This window comes from Ailuropoda melanoleuca, chromosome 2, assembly GCF_002007445.2.
Source record: "Ailuropoda melanoleuca isolate Jingjing chromosome 2, ASM200744v2, whole genome shotgun sequence".
Classification (NCBI taxonomy): domain Eukaryota; kingdom Metazoa; phylum Chordata; class Mammalia; order Carnivora; family Ursidae; genus Ailuropoda; species Ailuropoda melanoleuca.
The window spans coordinates 423272-437337 of NC_048219.1; the positions used below are offsets into that span (position 1 = coordinate 423272).

At 55.6% G+C, this 14066-nt stretch overlaps 1 protein-coding gene across 2 annotated transcripts in view; it reads right to left on the minus strand.

Moving 5' to 3' along the window:
- CAPZB (capping actin protein of muscle Z-line subunit beta) overlaps positions 1 to 14066 on the minus strand; it is a 133219-nt gene that overhangs the window by 23295 nt on the left and 95858 nt on the right. For both annotated transcript variants that reach the window (XM_034645396.1, XM_034645393.1), the window contains exon 4: positions 12485 to 12598. In XM_034645396.1, coding sequence (XP_034501287.1) covers positions 12485 to 12598 — 114 coding nt within the window. The remainder of the gene's footprint in view (positions 1 to 12484; positions 12599 to 14066) is intronic.

Consider the following 14066-nt stretch of genomic DNA (forward strand, 5'->3'; position numbering starts at 1 on the left):
GTGGTTGTTTTGTCAAATGTGCGCTGGGCCAGGAGGCTGGAGCAGACGCGGCCCCCTGGCGGTGCAATGTCATGTGTGACACGGAGGCCCAGGCCGTCATCACCCCCAACCCCCAAGCCAAGTCAGGGGCATTATAAAGTAAGCCCCCAAGATGCTGAAGTGTGAGGGAGCTTCATTGAACGCGCCAAGAGGAAGGCAAGGAATATTAATCTGGCACCAATGTGGTGCAAAATGAAGGAGCTGGGTCACAGGCTCAGTGGGGTCTTTCCAAGCTCAGACTGCCCGGGATTTAGCAGCTATAGCAGGGCCTGTGCGAGGCAGACCCTGAGCACCACAGTAGCAATTACTAACACCTTAATCAAGTTGGTCAAAACTCTGCTTACATGCCTCCAGTGACAGAGAACTCACTACTTTACCAAGGCCATCGTTTTCCTTTTTAAACAGTTCAAAGAGTTCTCACTGGACTAGAGTGAAAGCTTGCACCGAATGCCCGCCAGAACCATCCAAGATAAAAACGTCATGCCCTCTCTCACGTGGTCCTTTTCAATATCTAAAGATGGCTTACATAAACACCAAGATTTCTCTTCTCTGGCCTTCCTGTTGTTGTACCATTGCTCATAACGCAGGATTTTAAGTCCCCACACCTTGGTTACCCTCTTCCGTTAAGGGTCCGAGTACAGAAATCAATGCGTGCAGCAGAGACCAGCACACCTCTCGGGGAGAGGCGACTGCTCCCTTCGGGAGCCCGGGGCCAATGCAGTGGTCTTGGCTGCCACGCCTCACTCATACTGACACAGATAAGCTTGCTCTCAATCTCCAACGCCATGTTTCTTCGTAACATGTTGTCATAAAATTGTCTCCCACATCCTAGATTTTTAAGAACCTGGTACCCTGGACCAGAGAATACCATTTCCCACTCAGATCTGTTATATTTAACTTTCAGAGTCATGGCTTCACCATTTCGATGCATTCTGGGGGATTCGGAGTCTGTCGTCTGTGTCCTATCCAAGCCAGCCTTCCTTGGAGATCCTCACACGTGGGAATATACCAAGTAGGGCGCTACCCAGACGAGCACGGAAGCGACTTCTACGCTGCGTGCACAGCTCTCCCAAGCGGCGCCAGGGAGTCCTGGAGGCTGGAGCGAGGCCTCCGTGGAGAAAGGGATGGTCAACTTGGAAGGATGCCTATGGTCCGGACACTTCTTTCCAGCTGGGGGACGGTCTCAAGGGGGGAACTCCCAGGGCCTCAGATCTGACTGGAGAGCACGGTGGATGAGGGACGGCCGGAGGGAACACATGAGGCGGCGCTGGCTGAAATGCCAGACGAAGAGTTCAGACTGTACACATTTTTAGCATCAGTCCACTTCAAATAAGTGGAATCCTTCTGGAATCCTGTCGCGAGCTAGCAAGACTGTCCCTTAAAATGTCCCAAGCTGTCAGATTCCATGAGGTTCTTCCTTCCCTACTCTGTGTCCTTGGGTCACATCCGTGGACTGCTGTGCTTCTGGGGTCTCGCCAAGGAGCAGCAGTGAGACTTGAGGAACACTCTTTACTGCACCTGGCACTTGGTCATGACAGTGACAAGGAGGTCACGTGGGCCCTCGTTCAAACAGACACTCCCATGCTCATGGGCTGAGTTTATGGCAAAGACAGGAGAAGAAAACCCCGAGGCAGAGCCGTTCCACCAGCGGCTCAGGTTTGGTCCCAGAACAATACCTTCTTGTTTCCTCCCGGCCTAAAAAAGCAGCTCAAGTCCCCCGCTACCAACAGCAGTTCTTCTTTCTGGTCATCCTTAAACATCCTTACAACCCAAAAAGGCACCTGGTACCCACAGGTGGGAACAATTCAGTTCCACTCCAAGAAAAAAGAAAACCTCCAATTTGCTTGGAGAGGCATCTAAAACCTGGCCTTCTTCCTTGCAGTGCAGACCAACATTCCTTTCTCGTTGGCTCCAAACTAGCCACCACTGAGAGGCTAAGCGTCCTCCCTGTCCGACAGGCGGACGTGGGTGCTGCCTGACGGGTGCGGCTTCTGGAAAGCCCACAGAGAGCTGCAGGAGGCAGGCTGACAGCCACGACTCTGAGGGTGTGGGACTTGTGGGCTCTCCCTGCCAACCGGTGTCCCAGCTTCCATTCGGGTGTGTCCGAGAGACCACCTCGTGGAGGGGGCAGGAAGCACGCGGTAAAGAGCAGAGCAGAAGTGTTGGCACAGAGCAGATCTTCGCAACCACTGGTGGCTGCCCGTCTCCCCAGGTCTCTCTCTCTCTCTGGGCCAAGAGGGGCAGATCTTTTCCTCCTAATGGTGGCCTGTTTGGAGCCGCGCACAGAAAGCAGGTCTCGCTTACTCTGTGAGCATGGTCTCATCCCACTTCCCCAGGGGCTGCCGTTGGCTCTGCACAAAATGGAGAAAGGTGGGCATTTGGCTCTGGGCTGGCAGATGCGTGCTGAGACCCAACTGCCCCTGTGTGTCTTCACCACGGTTTGCGGAACGTGTCCGAGTCCGCCCGTGGACATGGGACAAGGTATTCTGCAGAAATGCCTTCCACGACACACAGGTGCAATGATCCCCTGAGCAAGCATACCAATCGGCTTAGGCACGTGTGGCTTTCATGCCAGTTGCACGTCAAAGTGACATCTGGATCGTGGCTGCAGCCCTTTACAGCCCCTTCACGGGGTTTTTATAGTTTTTTTTGTTTTTTTTTTTACTTGCAGACACACCGCGAAGGCCTCTCTAGAAACAAGGGAGCTGCTGCAGGGGCTGCAGATCTGGCTCTGAGATCCAAGCGAGCCATCCATGCTTGGCACTACCGCGACCGTCCCCTGGCTCTCCAGACCCCCTGCGGCGATCCTGCCAGCCCGCTCGGCCCACGACTCGAGACTGTCGATGATCCAGGCCTTCTGGAGATGTAGGCCCACCACTCTCACCCAAGAGCTGCCATTTATGGCAATGCATTCTGTGTCAAAGGCTTTTAATATGTTATTTTACAGTTAAGAAAACCAAAACCCAGAGAGTGAAAGAAACGTGTCCCAGCCACACGGCCGAGAAGAGGGCCAATGGGACCAGCCCTGGGGTCTGGCTGGCCCTGTATGCAAGGGGGACTGCAGCCACGCAGGTGGCCAGCTGGGCTCAGGGGCCCCAGCTCAGCCTATGAGGTTGAATTTCGCGGAGACGGACACGCACATGTAACCGTGCCGCTGTAGCCACGCTGGTTCGAGGTGGGGAAGAAAGTCAGGGGAACAAAAAAGGAAGCACACTGAGTGGCCAGGGGGTGGGGGCCCAGCACTGAGCACCCTGCGCTGGGACTCCTGCAAAGGAGGGTCCCTCCACCTCAATGAGGCAGCGAGGGCCTGCCGGCTGAACCCTCGCGCCTGCACCAAGCAGCTTCCCGGAAAAGACGGGTCTGCTGGGAGCCTGGGAGGCAGCTCGGCACCCCAGTGCATGGAATTGCACGATCCAAAGCGTGACCGTGTGCCGTGTGCTTGCGAGAAGCCAAGAGTTCTGCAGGAATCGGAGTCCCTGATGCTGATTTGGGGGACCGTGTTTGTTGACAAAATGGTTTTCTGCACACTCCTGCTTTTCGTTTTTCTTTTAGCAGATGAAAGTCAGACGGTGCATGCCAGGGCCACCAAACCCAGAGCTGCAGCCTTAGGATGCCAGGTGAAGGGGTCCCATCGCTGGCCTGCAGGCTCGTCCAGACCCTCCCTTTAGGGGTTCAAGAAACCGCAGCAGACACCCCTACTTCAGAGCAGTGGTCTCGTGGGTGGGGAGAGCTGAAACTCAACACCGTGGGGACAGGACGCAGACTAGCTCAGCCCCCCGCCGCTCCCAGAAAGCCGACCGGACCCTCTCGACCTGTCTCCCTAGTCAATTAAAACAGCACAACGGAGGGGGACCCCGGGTTTCCCCATGAAGCGCTTCCAGACTTTCATACAAGCCCGAGGCTGTGGCAAGCCAGAGTCCCATAGCAGGCGGGGCGGGTTCTCAGAGGCCCTCGGTACGCATGACTGAAGATACAAATAATACATGTGAACCCAAGTACTAATTATGCTGACGACAAGTAGAAAGCCAGATGCAGACCCCGTCCTGGCTGGCAGTCCCTGGAGGGCAGCACGTGCGGCACATGGGGCCCGTCTCAGGGCCTGCTGGAGACCTTCCTACCTGGGAAGAGGTCCCGCACCTCTGGGCAGGAACACAAAGGTTTCTGCATCATGAGCCACTCGCACCTATCTGCAGGAAGGATGGAGGGCAGATGTGCCAAACCAAATGGCCCAGGCTTCATCCAGCCCCAGGCCTTTCCTGAATGATCTCCCACCGCTTTACGCCTTGCTGCTCAGTGTCTTCCGGGGGGGGGGAGGGGGTTGTGACTCCGAAGACCTGGTCCTGGAGCACTGGGTGACCGTACGCTACAGATTTCACCCAGCCAGACTGAGGGACGAGTAGTTAGGACTGACAGCCAGACTAAGGGAAGTCTGGGGCGGATCCTTCCTACGGCTTCTCTAATCCAGCCTCCAAACTGCTCATGGAGAGTTTCTCAGGATGTACTTCAGAGCTGGCTTACGTACCCCTGGGGCCTCCAGGCCCCTCCTGATGCACTGAGAAGGACACCCAAAGCCCACGCCTCATAAGGGCCTGGGTCCCTCTCCCTGCTGCTCACACCCTACTCTGGCCTTGACTCAGTGACCCCACAGCCTGGGAACTACCTCGGGACCACTGAGTGACTCCCACTGTTCAGAGCATTGCCTCCACCGTGCTCCCCCTGCCCCTGCCAGGCTCCACGGCTGAGCCCGGGCTCTCATGACCACCCGAGGGCCAGTGATTCCCTAAGAGGCTCACAGGACTCAGCACAGAGCCTTGCCACTAGGAGTTGTTCCAGTGGAAGGAGACCAGGCAGGAGCAGCCAAAGGCACGCAGAAGTCCCAAGGAAACCAGACACAAGTTTGCAAGAGCTTGTGGCTCCTCTTCGAGGGGTCACACAGGATGCTCTTCATTCCCCCAGCAAGTGTGAGGTGGCTGTCTACAGGGACACCCAGCAGGCTCTGCGACCAGTCCCTCTACCGAGCACATCGCAGAATTCCAGGCTCCCAGAAGGGAAGCAGGAGTTCGGCATACACCACAGTGTTTGTGCAAAGAGTTTAAGCATCATGAGCCGTTCTTATCAGGGAACGGTAGGAACCCTCCAAAAGCCAAGTTCCTGGACACCAGCCAAGGGCCAGCGCTGCTAGGGCAGGAGTCCCACACCGGCTACTCGAACTCTCTCCTGCGCCACGGGCAAACCCGGCGTCACCAGGGCACAGTTGCACACCCACCTGAAGTCAGGCTCCCCGGCCCTCCCGGCCTCCATGCCTGCGTGTGGTCCTTGCCAGCTCCTCCCAGACTGCGCGCTGTCTGCTCCCTTCTTCCTGGGCGCACCTGCACCTCAAGCCCTGTGAAAACGTGAGCCCGCGAGGGCAGGGGCTGCCCCCGACGCACTCCCCACTGTGCCCCGTGCTCAGAGCACGGGAGGTTCTCAGTGTCTGCGCCACGGTTGTAAACACGTGCCCGTCACCACAGATGGGAACTGCTTTGGTGCATTTTCAAGATAGGGTTTACTGGAGATGTCATGGTGGGCCGGTAGCAGAGCCCCAACCCGAGCCCACAGCCGTCCACTGCGGCGGGTGATGCGACGCAGCCCGCTACCTCCCCACATCCGCACCCAAACCACCCCGTATGCACAACCATAAGGGCACAGCACATAAGACATCCCCAGGATCACGACTGCAAAACAAGAATGGTCCTGTCCTCCTGACAGCTCAAAGGTCACCAAGTGGACGTGACAAGTCAGTACGAGAGCAGCCTTTCCCACGGAATGCCCCCCCCCGCCTCAGCCCCTAAGACGGCAAGGCTACCTCTTCAACAGATTAAGGAAACAGAGGCTCAGAGAGTTCACTTACTTGCCCAGAGTCAGTGAGCGAGTAGGCTCACTGAAGGAAGAGAGAATGAAGTCCAGGCCCTTTCAAGGCCCAACTCCTCCCGACTCTGCAGCTGGCTGGACAGTGGTGGGCCTGAGACTTCTCCTGGGGCGTCTCCACCTCCTGTCTGAGCAGCTCCTCCCACTATCACCTACCTGCTGCCCCTGCTTCTGCTGCTCCCCTTTGTTCAGAAACGCTCCCACAGCTGTCTGCAATTCCCACCAGGACAGGCACGCTGAAATTCCCCAGGCCCGATGCTGACGTCCAATGAACGGGAGGACCTGAGGGGCCCAGGACACAAGGTCTGGGCAGGTAGCCGGGAACATGGGAGTTTCAAGGACTCCCGAAACCATGGCAATGAACCTTTTTCACACACGAGTAAGGATGCCCTGCCCTTCTGAGCCAGTGTTGCCCAAATGTCAAATGACAGAGGGACAGAGAATGGGAGGAAGAGGCAGAAATAACCACAATCCAAGCATGGCTCCGGAGAGGGGAGAAAAGGCAGGGAGCTGAGGGCAAGCCCATCCACCAAGCACCCTGGCTGCTCCCGGAGAGGCTCGTGGGTTTCTGGACTGCCACAAGGACGCCAGCCTTGTTTCATTCTGTAAACTTCTTCCAGACAAGAAGGGTTGATTAGAAAAGCTAATTAAGTCTTTTGAAGATTATCTCAGACCCGAAGCAAGGGAAGAACACAAAATGCCTTCCCGCCCCGGTCCTCCACCCCCCAGACTCTGGCCTTCATTAAGCTTTGATTTCAATCAATTGCACACCCACTAAAATTAACTTATAAGGCCAATAAATTGCAACCGCATGTTTGAAGGTATTATCTGCTGCAAGCCAAGAGCCAAGGATTGCAGAGCACAGGGCAAGATGTCTGGCACAGATGGGAGTAATCATCTCTGGACGAAAGCAGTGCCAGCCCCTTCAGTTGGAACATCTGGTCTCAGCAGAATCTAGGCTGACAGAGGCAACAGTGAGACCCAATGTGAAAGCCAGAGCTGGGAAGGTTTCCCTGGGAACCCAAAAAATCAAAGCACTGATCCTGGGGTTCACGGCAGCCAACTGATGGCTCATACCACAAGAGCGAGATCTCTGGCAGCAGTAAGCGCCCACCCTATGCTGCAGGCCCCAGTGCTGGGTCTCTCCCGAGAAAGCTGCGTCACGCAGATCAAGTGATGGGGTTGCGACTGATGGGGCACTCTAGGCTTAGGCCTAAAAAAGCAGTCAACTTTGCTAAGAAAGAACGTGAAGCAATCCCATGAGCCAGCCACCCAAGAGCCTGCCCTTTCTGCTACCTTTCCCCACTCCCCAGGCACCATGTATGTTCCAACGGTATTCCCTGGACTGAGCCGGGCCCACGCTCAGAGGCAGAAAACTACACTGGGGCTTGGCAGAGAAGAATCGAGTAGCCTGGACATTGGTGACCAAAGTGGGAGGGCTTGGGGAACGTGAGTGAGGAATCAGCATGGCCTGAGAGTAGACCCCACCTGGCCGGCCCGCAGAACAGGCTTGCCGTCCCTAAGCACGTGCAACAAACTATTTGAACCTAAAACCAGGATTGCTTGGATGGCGCAATCAACAGTTGCTGGACAGTTACTCCCCCGGGGAAAGCTGCCACCACAGGCCCTTTCTGCCACTGAGGATGGCAACAAAGGACATCAATAAACGTGGGAGGGACTCGGGAGTACACAGTGAGGGAGCTGTGGAAAGTCAGGCAAGCAGGGACTTGACCAGCTTCCAAGGGGCCCCGACTCGCCTCCACCCACACCCCAAAGGAGGACACATTATTCTGCAAGGGGGGAAAGCGGTGTGCAGGCACAGGAGGGGGTGCCACGTCCCCACGGGAGTTACAAGTGGAGGGCCAGCAGGTGCACCCATCCCCGGCTCCAGCTCCCTCCCTGTGGCCATTCTGACCGACTCCCGGGGACACAGCAAGCACTCCATCTCTGGAAAAGCCTGGAGGCTCTAGATGCCTGGCCTGATCACGTTTCAGTTCTAGTCTCCAGCACTCACCGTCCCAAGGAGACCATTAGCAGGAGGGACATGGTCAAGGGGCCCACGACAGCAGGAGAAAGGGGCGTCTGCCGATTTGCCGGATGACAAAATATCCCTACAAGGCCCATCTTAAGGCATAAGCCAGTGGGGGTGGCAGCGGGGAGAGGTGGTACGAAAGAGCACTTTAGGCTTTTGCTGGTGTGCGCATGCGTGTGTACGTGTAAAATCTCCAGACCTCCAGATGGCGAAGCAGACAAATCTCTGAGCCGAATTCAGGGCCCCCCAGGACAGTGAGGGCCCTCCCACCAGCAGTCCCTACAGCCAGCAGCTCCCCGAAGCATTCACTGCAGGAGGATTGCAGCCCGAAGACCGGAGCCTGGCAGCGTCAGTCACTTGAGAGGGTCAGTGGTCAAGAAGTCAAGCACAAGGCAAGCCCAGTCCTAACTCTGTGACCCACCGGAATCGAAGAAATCTGAAACACCTGAGGTCATCGGGAATCAAAGACCCGTTCGCACAGGGGATGGGTCTGCTCTTCATACTCCTCAACCCCTGTGGGGTGCAGGCCAAGCTCCCGTTTGGAAAAGGGTGCCCTGGAGACGGCAGCCGTACTCGTCTCGTCCTCCTGGGCACAATGGCGAGCCTGTTCCGTGCTCATGGTGGCAGCACTCCCTTTTCTTCCTGGCAGGATGGGTCTGCTTGAGGCTCTGGGCATCTCTCGCCAGGCCCGGGATGCAGGCCACCGTGCCGGCTCCTCCTGCAGAGCTCAGAATCAGAGCCAGCGGCACAAGGCAGCGTGGGGGGAATGCCTCCCCCTCAGAATGACCTCTGCCAGTGACAGACAGGCGGAAGGAGAGCTCTGTGGCTTCATTCCCTGGGGGTGACAACAAATGAGTCTTCCCACAGGAATCGAACGTGTCTGTCTGCCTTGTTGTTTTTAAAGATTTTATTTTTAAGTAATCTTCACACCCAACGTGGGGCTCGAACTCACAACCCGGAGATCAAGAGTCCCAGGCTCTACCCATTGAGCCAGCCAGGCACCCCTGGAATGTGTCTTTCTAACGGGGAGGGGCAGAGATGAAGGATAAAGGTAAGGCATGATCTACTGCCCCTTCATCCTATGGAACAATCTGGTCCCTAGAACACCCAGGTAACCACTGGCCTGTGCTCAAGGCAGAGACACGGCCTCCTACCCCCAGCTGACTTCCCTCTGCTCCAAAACCACAAGGAAAGGAAGAGCTCACGTTCCGGGCCCCGTACCACAGTCACCAATGTGGCCAACAACTCAGGGCACTGAGAATGAGAACTTCTGGAAGTGAGCAATATACCAAGATGGTAAAAAAATAATGAAAAAAGGACAGAAGGAAGGAAAAAGAAGGATTTGTTTTCATAATTTTTTAGTCCAGAAATGGGTCTCATTTTAACTCATCATGTGTGGTCCAGCTGGGAAAATGTTCCCCACACACGGTCTCAGGAGAGAGTGTCCTCAGTACTGATAACAGTGGGTGGTTTGAAACAGGACTCTGGATCCCCCGTGACGGCTTTAACCACCACCCCTGAGGTGGCCTGAAGCCGCCGTCACATGGGGAGGTGTGGGCCTCCCCGCACTCCCAACACCCGGAGGCCCTGAACTCTCTGCTCGCCACTAGCAGCAGCACACCGATGCTGCTGGGGACAGATGGCATCCTCTGAGCTGTGTTCCATGCCTACAAACCGCCAGAGCACCTCAGGTTCTGGGCCTGTCCGGTTTGCTCTCTCCCACCTGGGTGTTGGCAGTGGTCCTGTCAGCCCCTTTCAACCCCCCAGCAGGTCAACCTCCCCTTCAGAGGTGAGCACAGGCTCACAGACATCCACCACCTTCAACGCAGGCATCTGCCCAGGAAGGGAAGACATTCCAGGAGGGGACATAAGGAGACACACCTAGGGAGGGAGTCCCACGCCTCACTATGCCCGAGCGTGAGTCCTGGGCCTCATTATATCTGGGCGGGGTGACCACCCTGGCCAATCAAGGCCCCATAGAAGGGACACCCCTACAATGACCATGCATCACTATATATGGGCACCAGAGACACAGGAAGGAGGAAGAAAGAAGTCAAAGACGAGACCAGGGCTCCTCCCCAGGGCTGGCCCAAAAGGCCAGTACAAAGGCCACACGTCTGAACCGCTTCATTCAGGAAGACACAAGTCAAACCCTTACATGTGAAAGAAATCAGAACCACTCTCGAGCAGACACTTGGAGAATCCAAGAGGCTCCCGCCCCAAGCAGCCTTGACACGCCATTCTTTCCTGGCCCACAGCAAGGTCGGCCTCCTGGCATCAGACCTCAGCCCCAAGGTCACATCGTGGAGAGGCCTTCCTGACTGCTCTACTTAAAGCAGCAAGTCACTCTCCATCCCGCCACCAATCGTGGCACCCGTTCACAAGCGGCGACTTCCCACGGCGGACACTTCAGAAGGCGGGACATGGTCTGCCATGTTCAAGGCCACACCCCCACTACTTGGTGGGCACCTTCAGCGCAGGTCGAGTAAATGAAGATTTTGGACTTGCGAGTTGGGTGAGGTCCACCACTCACCGGCTGTGTGAGTTTGGGTGAGGGACTTCGGCTCTCTGAATCTGTCCCCTCCCCTGCATGACGGGGACGATCCGGGCACATGGGCTGTCCCGGAGATGACACGAGTTAAGCAGAACCACTAGGCTGTGAGCACAGCACCAACAAAGGCACTGGCATGGGACCGCCTGACCGTCGCTGCCCTTCCGTTTCCAATCCTACCATTGCAACACGAGGCGGACTCCACCCGGGAGCTCTTGTGTGAGAGCCGGACTGGCTTCCCGCAGAACAGCCGGGGTCCCACCACGAGCCAACTACGGGACAGCGATGTGTCCGCGTCACCTCCCTGCACAAGCAGCTGGTCTCTGACAGCACGGTTCTGGACGGGAGGGCTCGTTCAACACCGCGACTTACTTTGACTGTAACTGTGAAGATCGGTAACTTGAGGCAAACACGGACTCAAATCCTAGCTGCTCGCCTCCGTGTCCTACGGCGAGTCACTAAGTGTCGGGAGCCCACAGTCTCCTCATTTGTCTTCCCCAAGGCTCTTGCAGGGATGAGAGGTAACGTACAGACACTCCTGGCATGAGACCGACACCCAAGCTAAAGCTGAAACACACGGCAATGCGTTCAGGGCCGACAGGAACGTGGAGGGCCGTGTGATCGCGCTTCCTCAGGACCGGGCTTCCGTATTTCATCCGTCTGCTTCAGCGTCATGGGGTTTTCTGCCCTCGTGACAGGCTGAGAAGTGTCACTTTTCCTCCTGAACCAGCTTCTAAAAGAAATTCTTCATGAAATGTGTTCTACCAAATCTGCTACGATCTGGAAGGCCATTCCAACAGTCTGCAAAACGGAGTCCACCAGCTCCGGGCAGCGGTCCCCCAGCTCAGAGGCTCTGCTCTTCGTTTCCACCTTCTTGCCTAGATCCTAAGTCCGGGTGGGCAGATGACAGCCCCAGGGCAAGATCCCACCCACCTCAAGGCTCGAGAGGTGGTTTTTACGTTTTTATTATTTTTGGGGGGAGAGGTTTACGTTTTTACAGGGTAATACACGACAAGAAAACACTAAGAGTCAATGACAGAGACTTCTATGACCCGCAAAGCCTGAACTTTAAGATAGCCGTCTGGCCCTTCCCAGAAACGTCTGTGGACCCCTCTCTGAAACGACCGAGTCTGTACAGGGGGAGTTCTGTGTTTTTTACAGTTGTGCTCTATTTTCAGTGCAAAACTTACTTTACCACGGGGTTCTATTGGTTCGGGGAAAAATGTTTCAGGGGCTCATCTCCAGAGCCCTTCCCTGCCAGCTGGGTAAGTGGTCACTCTTGAGTGGTATGGTGGGTGGCAGGACCGGATAGAAGCAGAGAAGAAAGGTGGGGATTTAAGCAGACCCAGCAAAAACGCTTTCCAAGACAGGGGCTAAGGCCCTAAAGACCTCGGGAATCAGAGACACGGGGGCTCAGAGAGGGCAAGGCCTCGACGGAGGCAGGGGCCTCTGAGCTCCAGCTAGGACTGGCCGGGGCATGCAGGACAGTAACAACAGGGGGCCTCTGCAGGCAGACAGGCCTGACTGATTCCTGGCTTTGCCTCTTCCCTCAGACAGATGCCTCCATTTTTCTGAACCTTAATTTCTTCATCTGAACAATGGGGAGTAAAATAGCTACCGTGTTTGCGAGGATCTGAGAGGATGCACAGAGGGCATGTAACACTGGGTCTGATACACTGCAGGTGCCGGCCCAGGGGCACCTGCCATTATGAGAAGTGCGACGTGGGGCCTGCAAGGCAGGTCTGCGCACGGCAGCGTTCCACCGCCGAGGCCCCTCCTAACTGACCCGGTCACCAGGCTCGCGCCCAGCATCCTGCCGTCAGTGCTCAGTTTTAATTCTTTAGGTGAGCCAGGTGACAGGTTCGAGGAAGGCTGCTCGGCCCGCACACACTGGCCTTCGTGATTTACTCATTAAACTCACGAGAGCTGAAGTGGGAAGGGACGAAGTAACTCACAGGTCTCGATACTGGTCAAAGGCATTGTTGGCTTCCACCTCCAGCTTTCTCAGCCGAGCAGAAGGCATGGCCCCGTCTTCCAAAGGAGGGTCGTACTTGTTACTCCACGGTGACCTGGAGGGGAGGAAGGAGAAGGAAATAACACCAGTCATTCCAGGAGACACGGCCACTGAGCCGTGAGCCCAAGCGCCGGCCGTCTGACACTTCAGTGGCAGAGCCACTACCCTCAGCAAAGATGTTTCCAGGCCCTGCAACAAACATGGCTTTCTTGAGGTTTGCTGAGCAAGGGCTCAGGGGCAGACAGGATGGGGCGCGGACCTTGAGCGGCACCTCTCACCAGCTGTGTACTTCCCCAAGTGTCTTCTTCACTCCTCTGAGCCTGTCTTTCCGAGCAGGTAAAACGAGGCTACCATTTGCTACCTTTAGGGCTGTTGTGAGGAGCAAAGCAGAAAACATACCAGGTGCCCACACTTGAGCCGGGCATGTACTGTCCATGATGAGACAGCTTCTCACCCTTTTTCTAATTTCCCTTTGTTTTCGCCATTGTACTGATCACCAGATGCCCCTCCGCTGGCAGCTCTGGATAAACGTTTACCCCAAAGACCTCCCTAGGCAGCTAAGGGTTAAGAGCGCTGTGGGTCATAGAGGCAGGCAGGTAACTGCTGACTACCCCTGAGAAAACCTGAGGGGTCCTATGCTCCATGGGAACAGGACAGCCTTCCCATCTGAGACCATGGGCACATACAAAGCCCGCTAAGTGTGGGGCGCCCAGGTGGCTCAGACAGTTGGGTGTCTGACTCTTGGTTTTGGCTCAGGTTGTGATACCAAGCCCCATGTCGGGTTCTGCGCTCAGTGAAGTGTCTGCTTGAGATTCTCTCTCTCTCCCCCTCTGCTCCTTCCTTCACTTGCGTGCCTGTGCGAACACACACACACACACACACACACACACACACACACACACACTCTCTCTCTCAATAAATAAATGAAATCTTAAAAAGAAAAAAGAAGGGGCGCCTGGGTGGCACAGCGGTTAGGCGTCTGCCTTCGGCTCAGGGCGTGATCCCAGCATTATGGGATCAAGCCCCACATCAGGCTCCTCTGCTATGAGCCTGTCTTCCTCTCCCACTCCCCCTGCTTGTGTCCCCTCTCTCGATGGCTGTCTCTGTCTCTGTCAAATAAATAAATAAAATCTTTAAAAAAAAAAAGAAAAGAAAAGAAAAACTGCTAAGTAATGAGAACCAGCCTCTCTTTCTCCAGCCCAAAGACCTGCCACGTTAAAAAAAATTTATTTTGCCACATCAGGAAAGTATTTAATGACAGAGAGTACTGGAATGGGGGTTCTAGGGGAAGTATATACTTGTTAATTCCTGCAGGTGGAGTTCAGAGAAAGAATGAGAAGGAAAAGGTGAGAGGAATGGAGGGTGGCGGTGGTGCCATGGGCCATGGACAAAGTCCTTCCCCACTCCTGGATGGTCTGAAACCCCTCGACGTCTCCACCGCCTTTCCTGTTTCCCTCGCTGACAAGCAAACTTCACCCCACAGAAGGCTCAAAAGAACCTTTCAATCTGGGATTGATGTTATG